The 9,850-nt window shown below is 41.7% G+C and overlaps 2 protein-coding genes across 2 annotated transcripts in view; one reads left to right on the forward strand and one right to left on the reverse strand.

The window, feature by feature from the left end:
* Positions 1-2,374, forward strand: part of gng7 (guanine nucleotide binding protein (G protein), gamma 7) — a 21,427-nt gene extending 19,053 nt beyond the window's left edge. Inside the window, exon 4 of the mRNA XM_016677678.1 lies at positions 1,491-2,374. The gene's annotated coding sequence lies outside the window, so the exon portion shown is untranslated. The remainder of the gene's footprint in view (positions 1-1,490) is intronic.
* LOC103146582 (microtubule-associated protein 1S-like) overlaps positions 745-9,850 on the reverse strand; it is a 12,422-nt gene continuing 3,316 nt past the window's right edge. The window contains 8 exon segments of the mRNA XM_016677679.1: positions 745-3,731; positions 3,816-4,033; positions 4,138-4,279; positions 5,304-7,720; positions 7,800-7,886; positions 8,220-8,724; positions 9,252-9,389; positions 9,807-9,844. Coding sequence (XP_016533165.1) covers positions 3,576-3,731; positions 3,816-4,033; positions 4,138-4,279; positions 5,304-7,720; positions 7,800-7,886; positions 8,220-8,724; positions 9,252-9,389; positions 9,807-9,844 — 3,701 coding nt within the window. The 3' untranslated portion in view covers positions 745-3,575.

The following is a 9,850-nucleotide window of genomic DNA, read 5'->3' on the forward strand; positions in this document are numbered from 1 at the left end:
CAGTGAGGGACCTGGATAAAGGCTAGGGGGGCGCTGGCCCGAAAAAGGTTGAGAAACACTGCCTTAGACTGTGAGGCTGTAAAGTACACCAACGCTAAAGTCGATTGTGACACACAGGAGATTTTATGAGAGCTTTCCAAGTAAAACTCAGTACTTATAGTTTTTCTCAGTTGCTTTGGTGCATTTCTCAAATCACTTTTGACATTTACAAAACAGCAAATGTATTTCTCAAAACAGTTCATACAAACTGCTAAACAGCATGGATTACAAAATCCAGTTTCTTTATTAAAATCCTTAGTTAATCTCTCAAAAGTAAATATATCTGTCATTGTTAGTGAATCAGAATGACAAGTCCTTCTTTCACTGCACACGGATAAGAATCAAATTGCTTAGTCAAGTTGCCAAAACAACAGTGTTGCTCTGGAGGGACGTTCTGTTGTAAACTATTATTTATACAATGAAGTTATGTTTAAATGTTGTGGCGGTCGAGACAATTCAACAGAGACCTGTGTCACACATTTTAATCAACATGACAAAAGCATTTGAAAACGTACGAAAAAGCAGAGAATCATTTGCAATCTGTTAAAAGAAATAAGAAAACGCTTTTATGATGCGCACAGTGACACAAGGATTTGAAGATTGAACAAGTTTGAATTTGCACCAAAGCGACTGAGAAAAACAGAAACATCTGCTGATCCTCATCGCTCAAACGTTTGCATTTACATGATTCTCAAGACACATTTCGATTGTGCATATTTTTTGTTTTATTCTTGCATTCCTACTGTTACAACCAAAATCCTTGCTGACATTGTTTTTTGTCGTCTACTTACAATCAGAGTTGTTTTTTTTTGTTCATAAGATAATGTTACACATCCCCACGGTGCTTTGCTCTTTTTATTCATGAATATCATGAAAAAAAACAACATAAATTAAGTGTTTTACATATGCAGGACATACAAGAAGATGGCTAAGAAGAAATTCAAATATTTGTTTTCGAGATCTTGTTCGTACAAAGTTTGTAATGACTTTGTGTTTAATTACAATATCATTTGATAAAAGACATTCAGAGATACAGATGCATAATTCAATATTAAGTTTCTCGTAAATTATTACAATCTTAGGATGATTTCTTTTCATTGCATCTACATTTATAGAAAAAAAAACCCCTGACGGATCATTTAGAGAAACTTGATTTAAAAAAAAAAAGTGATGCTTCTATGCATTTGGTGGCAGCATTTTGTTTTATAGGCAAAAATGACCTGTCTTTGTGATTCTTCATGCTTTGGTATTTAGAAACTCATAATGCAAACCCACATGCATATTTGTGCAAAAATAAAGGCAAAATAGCCACATAAAGTACAGTAAACCACATCTCACAATAACATCCATGGATTTACAGACTAGGGTGAAAGGATTTTCAGAAGAGAAGAACTTAAAAATAAAAGGTCAAATGAAACCTAGCACAAATCTTATGGATAGGAGCGAATATCCACACACACACACACACACGCAATAACTGCGTGTTATACTGGACATATGTTGTTGAGGGTTGGACAAAAGTTGGATATTTTTAACGAAACATTGGGCCGAACACAGACTAAAAGGAGGTGCGTAATTCTTAACAGGCAGTCATTTCGACGTCTACCGTGACATGATCAAACTTCGCCAAACCTCTTCTACGGATTGAAATACGAAATGGTAAGATTGTAAAAACTGTTGTACAATTATGTTAGTGTCAGTTTATAATAATCTTAGTTGATGCTGCAGAATATGTTTGTTGAATCTTAGCCTTTTATCTGCTAGTTAGACTGCACAGGCTAGCTGGTGCTAGCCCAGGCTAATGCTAGCTATGCTCAACATTCGAATCGGTCATGACGTCAATATAAACAGGCCACGTTTTATATAAAGTGTTATGAGTGTTAAATTTGTAATACAATTTAACTGTCATCACACATCCTTTCAGACTTTTGGGATTTTGTTGTTGCTTTCGTCCAATATATTGGACGAAAATTAAATTAAATTAATTAAAATTAAAGAATTTTTAAGAATTAAAAATTAGAAAATTCATTTAATCCAGGATAACACTGGATATTTTCTTTGTGAACTTTCCATATTCTATTCCTCCCACCATTTACAAGCATTAAGTTAATTTGCTAATTCATCGTCCTCCAAATCACCCAAAACTCATAAAACATCCATCTTGGCCAATATTTGACCTAAGATTGTTAAAATAACCAAAATAACCCAAAATAAGATGTGTTTTTTTTCTTTACACAGCTGGTTTTAGATTACAAGTCTCAAGGAAATAAAAGTGTCTTCTCCTGATGAAGCTGGTATGTTGCAAGTGTATGTTTGCAAATTCAAGAAATGCTAATGCAGTAGTATGCTGGTGCCTATACATTTTGAATAATTTTATCTGAAAGGAATTGTTCAGTAATTGAGAGCATGTAACCATGTCACAACTACTTCACAAGAAAAAGCATTTTAGCCCAATTTAGGGGAAACAGTGAACACTGTTTTAATTTTCCTGAGCAGTTGTTCCAAATTATATGGTTTATGTAAAGTTTGACAACAAAATAATGAAACGTATGTAAGCAGACATGTATGAAGGGCTAACCAGAGACCTGCCTAATAAATAAAAGTATGAATAGCATTTTTCATTTGATCACAATCGTTCTTTCAGTTCTATCTCCAGAATTACTTTCACCACATCTGCTCTTATTTACAGCCTGCAAAGATCCTAGTATCACCATTACACATGTGTGATTCAGCACTGTGCAAAATATATGTTCTAAAACATAATGCATGACTATTTCCTATTTACACTCGCAATTTATCGGTTGTATAATTTTTGGTGATTGTAGGAATTTTTACTGGAATACAATTGTCGGACAATTCTCAATTTTACAATTGTGGCAACGCTGTTTAACCAGTAAAATCATCTAACCCCTTGGATTAAGGTGTTAGTACTGGCTGGTGTGTGACCCCGGGGGTCAGAAACATGTTTATCGGAGTCTGGTTCCTTCTGAATGCGATCTCAGTAAAAAGGCAGCAGTGACGAAACACTTTTAAAAGCGGCTACAACACAGCACAGCCCGTCTGACGTCTGCTTACAGCGCTCACAACAAACACCTGGACACAAGCTATACATCTGAACTCCTTGAAGATTAAATGTTCGTTTTCAACGTACAATGCAAACTGTTAAGACCCTTTTGAATGTATCTGAATTTGGTGAATTTGGTGGATGCTGCAAACTGTAAAGCGGGTTTCCATATTGTAATCTACAGCAACAGCTTTCATGAGACCGTCTGTGTGCGCAGAGCAACATGCATCCTTTGCAGCAGGTTTAGTCTCCTCTCCTGTTTTGAACAGGGTCATTGGTCAAAATAAGTCTTTTTTTTCAGTTTTCTGCTGAAACAAGAAGCCCATAAAGTGGATATTTACCACTTACATGCAAAGAAGGGGGTGGGGCATATTCCCATAACATCTGTTTCTATTTCTACCAATCCCCCACTCCTCACGTTTTTAATCTTACATTGAAATTTCCATCCATCAGCTGTCTCGTAATCTGCATCTCAGAATTCGATCTTGCAGGCAGGAAAAGTCTCGTCCTGCATGGCGACCGTGCTGTTTGATCCCAGCACAGTGATGTTCAGCTCCCGCTGCCTGTCCAGGGTTTGTTGGTACCACTCCTGCATCGACACCGACTCAAAGGTGGGGATCACCGTCACCTGGGCACAAAGAGATGGATAACTTCTCCCTAGTGGCTTCTCTGACTAAGAGAAAGCCGTGTTAATTTTTAAAGTTGTTTTTACCTGCATGATTTCTGGCCAGGATCCCTTGCCGTCCAGCAGAGCATCCAGAGTTTGTCTCATCAGTTCCTCTCGTTCTGGACTGTTTCCGCTGATGATGTAGCAGGAGGAGCGGATGCACCTGAAGAAGTCCACTGTGACTGTGGGAGAGGAGGCTCCAGATGGAATATAAGTCAAGTCCACATAAATACTGACTTCACCAGCAGAGGGAGCCTTAGAGCCTGACAGGAGGGAGAAGAGAAAACAGAAGGTCAGAATGTTTTTCCTATTCGCTAGCCTGGTCACGTTGTGGTATAAAAGAGGCGTCCCATTCAGAATGACATACTAGGAGCTGGTGATGATTTTGCTGGTGCCGAGCGAGTGCTGGAGGAAAGCGTTCGAGTGCTGGAGAGATTCCCTTTCGTGGATCCACTTTGGCTCCCTGTTTTGATTTTCCCTGATCCTGGTTTTTGGGGGGCATCGATAATCTGGCGACACAAAGGTTATTGGTGAAATTATCTGCCTAAGAGAAACCAACTTTGATTATGGGTATTCCTGTTGTTTCCAGGAAATCGTGTCAAAGTGATGTACATTTCAAAAGTTTAACACCCTGCTGATGAAGACAGAAAGCTTGGTCAAAGATCATACAGAATGTTTTGCAAAAATATTCAAACCCATTGAAGATTTTGTCACATCCAAGCCACAAATCCTCAGCAAGCTTACAGTAATTTTATTTAAAAGGTTAACATGAAGTAGTGCAAAATCCGGAAATCAAGGGAAAACGATACATGATTTAAATTTGGCCCAGATTTTTCAGCTCCTTTACTATGATTCCCCTAAATAAAATACAATGCAAGCAGGTCAGAAAACAAAATCCACTTGGGTATAATTTAATCTCAGTTTAAAAATGACAAGGAGTAACTTTTATTGAAAGAATGTGTGAAGGAAAACCAACGCTGTATGAAGGATAGCGACCTGCGATGGGGATCCTTTCTGCAGGGACAGGGAAGCTGGTCAGAGTTGATGAAGGTAAATACAGGTGAGTCTCGGAAGAAAACCCCTTAGAGCCTGTGCAATAATTGACACTGGAATTGGGGCTCACCTTCCAGAAGCATAAAAATCAGTCAAATGTAAGAATTACCCTGTCAAATTTAATTTCTAAATCCAATTGGGATTCTGTTGCAAGACTTGGAACTTGATGCCAAAAATTAACATTTCTAGGAGTGCTAATCTGGTGGATGTAAATGGTTCTACGAAATGTCGACTCGGATAGGCTGACTACATATGAATATCATGCTTTTCTCAGTTACACCATTCATTGTTTGCCCTCCACATTTTGTTGTTCTATCATAAATAATCTCAATGAAATACACTGATATTTGTGGTAGTAATATGACAAAAAAAATTATTAGAAGGTATGAATATTTTTATGAGACAAATATCTAAAACCGGGAGACTCGTGAAGATACTCAACTTTGTCCAATAAATTTTCTACTTTGCTAACACACTCACCCCTGGAAACTTCTTTCCCCGGGTTGCCGTGTTTTTTGCTCTCTTCCCGTGAGCTTCGGAGTCAGACTGAGGAACTGGCATGGAGGTGTCAGGATGGGGAGGCAGTGGTGGACTGTCTCTGAGAGGGGCTGGCAGGGGGTCCGGGGGCAAAGTCTGACTCATGTCATGGTTACAGGGGGAGTTGGACGGGTCACTACATGAATCATCAGAGTCCGAATCCAAAACCCCATCTGCTGTGGTGGACGGGCAGTCCTCTGTGCAGACGGGGGCATTTGACTCACTGGGTGACCTGTCCTTTGGGTTGTTATTGTTGTTGCCGTGGTGATTTGGGCCGCTGACTTCTCTGGAGGCCTCACTGGTGCCTGAGCTTGAGTCGGGGGGTTTGAAATGCTTGAACTCACAAGGAGAAACCAAACAAAGGTCCACGTCATGAGCCGATGCCTCAAAATGGAGAGTGTTCGGTGCAGCGGGTCGCCCCATCTCTGAACCCTGACCCGAAGATCTGGGAGGCTTCTTCATTGGCAAAGACATTCCCACGTAATACCCTCCATTAGAGTGGGAGAGATAAACGCCATCATCTCCTTCTCTCTGGCTTCCAGCGCTTGGTCCCTGCTCGAAGGACATTGACAAAGATTCATCTACTTCTGTTGACTGAGGTGAGCTCACCTCTGCTGGTAATGAGTGCGTGGTGGTGGTGGTGGTGGCTACAGACGGCGAGGGATCCGAAGAACCCTCTTTACATGTGCCCAAAGAAAGAAAACTTAGATGCTTTTCTTTGCGGTTTTCAGTAGCACTTTTGGTCTTGCAGGCCTCCTCCTCACTTTGGCCAGATGACCCAATTGCCTCGTGAGCATCAGCTGAATGGAGGGCCTGAAGTCGGCTCAGCGTGGCTCTGTTGCACCACACGTCATCTGGGGACAGGCAGTAGGGAGTGTGGCCCGCACTGTTAGGACGTGAGTCAGGGGACACTGGCTCGACTGTCTCCTCTTCAGGACTGTTGGGGGCCTGGTTTTCCGGAGAGGAGCGCGAGGGAGGGGAGTGCTTCAAAGCCCCGTCCAGCAGTGTGTACTCAGTTGGAGTTGTGTCCTGCTGGACTGTGTGATCATTTTTGTAAGATTTGTTCAGAGGAGATGGGAATCCTACAACCTTTGCAGGTTTGCTAGATTTGACGGACTCATCTGCATGGTTTCGTTGGCTGTCTGCTTCTGCTTTGCCACTCCTCCCAGGGATATTTTGCACTAAACTGTCTCCATCCTCTACTTTTGTTTCTTCCAAACCACCTGCTGCTTCTTGTATAAACCTTTCACCAGCCTCATTGCATGCACCTTGACAAAAGGCTGCAGTTTCTATTTGGGCTGCTTCCAGTTCACTTTCTTCCTTGAGCTTGAGAAAATCAGCCGTCATATCCTCCGGGGTGGACATCTTGGAGCCGCTCTGCTTCTCCTCAGCTTTAGTCTCCTTCTTGTGATCTCGGTCATCAGTACCAGGGCAATCTGGCTCTAGGATTTTTGACAAAGAACCTCGTTTTTGTTCAGTTACATTATTTGCATGAACTTTCTTGTCATTGTTTGCTTCATTTGCTGATGACTTCTGAGTTTTTTTCTCTCCTGTTTTGTCATTTCTTGCGTCCTTTTTTGGTTTCGTTTTATTGTCCTTCTTGGTTTTTGATGGGACTCCTTCTCTTTTTATCTGCTCAGTCCTTTTAACACTGTTCTCCTCTTTGTTGCCAGTCTTCTCCTCTTTCTTTCCATCCTTCCCTAACCCTTTCTTTAAAGTATTCTTCTCTGATAGTGATGGTTTACGTTTTATACCCGCCTCCTTGATTTTAGCTTTATCAGTATCTTTACTTCCACTTAATGTCTTTATCTTTTCTTTCACTAATGAATCCTTTCCTTCTTCCTTCTTCTTGGCTGTTCCCTCTTTCCCTATTGACCGGCCACTGTCCAGGCTCTCTGTCCTCTTGGCCTTCCTGTCCTCCCCCTGTCTTTCGAGGTCTCCGGTTGTTACTGTTGGCTTCTGAAGGAAGTCCAATCCTTTGAGCTTCTCCAGCCCCTCCAGCAGTTTTGCCTGTGGCGTTGCGCCGGGGAACAGCACTCTGACCACCTTCTCTTGAGGACACGCTGGATGCCACACGAGCAGGGCAGAGACCGAGACCAGCGCGGTGAGAGGGAGACTCTGTGACAGTGATGAGACTCCGTCAGGCCAGTTCTGTATGAACATTTCGTATTCCTGGCTGCTGTTGCCTGGTGTGAGGATGTACAAGTCCAGCTGTCCCACTCCCATCTTTTGAAACAAGGTGAGCGGCTTCATGGGGACACCTTGTGGTCGAAACAGCGGTTGTGGCCTGATGTCTAACTTCTTCAAGAGCTGTAAAGTCATGGCGGCCTGCTGTGTACTCTTCAGCACATTGTCTGCAACTTAAAGGAAAAGATTGACAACTATTTTGCTTTCTGTTGTTAAGAAATACTCCATAGTGTGCTTATTTACAAAACTCACAAGAATGTTGTTCCGCCTGCAGCCTGCTGGGGGCGTTGAAGAAAACAACGCCTAGCTCTGGAGAGATGAGCCTCTTTGACAAGTCATCTGTGCAAACGGAAATTAAAACATTCAAATATGGATGATGCAACGCAGCATGTACAGTTCAAGTCATAAGTTTACATACAGTTATTATTGGCATAAATGTTTTATTCATTTCTTTAGCACAAAAATTGCTAAGGAACATTTTATGTAACATTAATGGTGATATGTGTACATATGTGAGCTCGCATACATACTTATGAAATTGTGTGAATTATAAAAAATGCACAACACATTCAAACTTGTGCACTTAATTCTTGTTTTCAAGATAAAAACAAAGCTCTGTGCATCAGTTTCTTGCAATGTACTTTAACCCTGAAAATGAGAAGGCTCTCGTACCTTTGACATCATGGCTCAGCTCCTTCTCAGCCACCTTCCTTTCTAGGAAGGAGACGGCACCGGGGAGGTTCTCTGTGCCCACATGGGTCAACAGAACCGCATCGACTCTGTCCAGGTGGCGGACCAGCTTCCAGAAACAGGCCTGAGAGTCCGAGCCTCCGTCCACCAGCATGGTGAACCCGTTAACCGCGAAGAAAGCGCAGTCGCCGCGCCCGGCAGGGAACACGTAGCAGCAGGGGCGGGACAGCTTGAGGAACCCCACGGTGGTGGGAGGTGGCAGCAGGTCGAAGGCGGATGCGGGGCAGATGGTGCCAGAGATGAGCGATGTGAATTCCCCCAGAGACTCCATGGCGGGCAGCACCTCTACGGGGTTGATTCGCAGCGCCAGGGGACCCTGCAGGGGTTGGTTTCCCAGGAGGATCTTTCTCCAGTGTCCGATGTTGGGACAACTGAGGGTCAAATTGATCTTGGTAGGGCAGGAAGTGGAGCTCTCCTGATCTGGGAACTGAAGAAAGACTGCTCTTTAGTGTGAATGCAAGGTTTCTTTTTGAAAAAAAAAAGTATAATCAAATAAATCACAAGAGCTGCCCAAATTTGATCAGTTTCTTGCAATGAAATGCTCTTCTTTAGTTCACACCAATCTACAATCAGCATCTTGAGGAGCTTAAACCATGAGCTTTGTATTAGAAAACTATTAGAAATACACAAACCTGCACCCATGCTTTATGTCAAAAAATAGTGTAAGTTTATAGAGTTTTGTTCTTTAAAAGATGATATATTTAGCCAATAAAGAATTTTTTTTAACAAATATAAACAAAGAATAAAAATCTATTCACCTCATGCAAAGAATGTCAGGAAAATTAACAAGATACAAATATTTGGTTTATTTTCCCCTTTGCTGCGTTTAATTTCTGATCCTCCTTTTAAAAGAAAAAAAAGAGCACAGTTTGGCAGGCAAACTTTTGTAAATGACATCTCAAGTCCCCTAATTGAAACATTTAGGAAAAATCCGGAGGGATCGTGACGCTGCACCTGCTCTGTTATTAATCGTCTGAGGTGGTCAGGAGAAAAGTGTCCTTTGTGAAACAGCAGCTCTCCGCTTTCCTCCACGCTCAGACCAGCCAAGATCAGCAGCTTATGAGCAGACTCTCTGGACAGCAGGGCGAACACCTGAAACAGAGAGGGAAAAAATCTGGTGTTTTTGCCAAGTCACTCATTAGAAATAAAGAGAGAAGAAAATGTCGAGTGAGTGCATGTAAAGGAGATCAATACGTCTTTAGCAGAAAGATGTTTATCATATATTCATATAAATGTAAAGTCGATTGAGCTTTTCTGCAACAAACACTCCAGGTCAGTTTAGTGTGAAACAAAGGTTAAATATTTAGAGGATTTGTTTCCATTCTAAAGACCTTGGGAACCGAAACCACATGCTCGTTTCAAAACTCATCAGGCAGAAATAGAGCCACATGTCATTCACTGGCTATCCTTCATAGAGTCCTGCTCTGTTTCAGACAGAATCCTGAGCTTTCAATCGACATGGGGCTTTTTTTTTTTTTTTTTTTTTTTTTTTTTTTTTTTTTTTTTTACCTCTGAATGAGCCAGTTCCTGAGATGGACTGATCAGCACTTGTG

The sequence above is a fragment of the Poecilia formosa genome, unplaced genomic scaffold, assembly GCF_000485575.1.
Source record: "Poecilia formosa unplaced genomic scaffold, Poecilia_formosa-5.1.2 Scaffold160, whole genome shotgun sequence".
NCBI lineage: Eukaryota > Metazoa > Chordata > Actinopteri > Cyprinodontiformes > Poeciliidae > Poecilia > Poecilia formosa.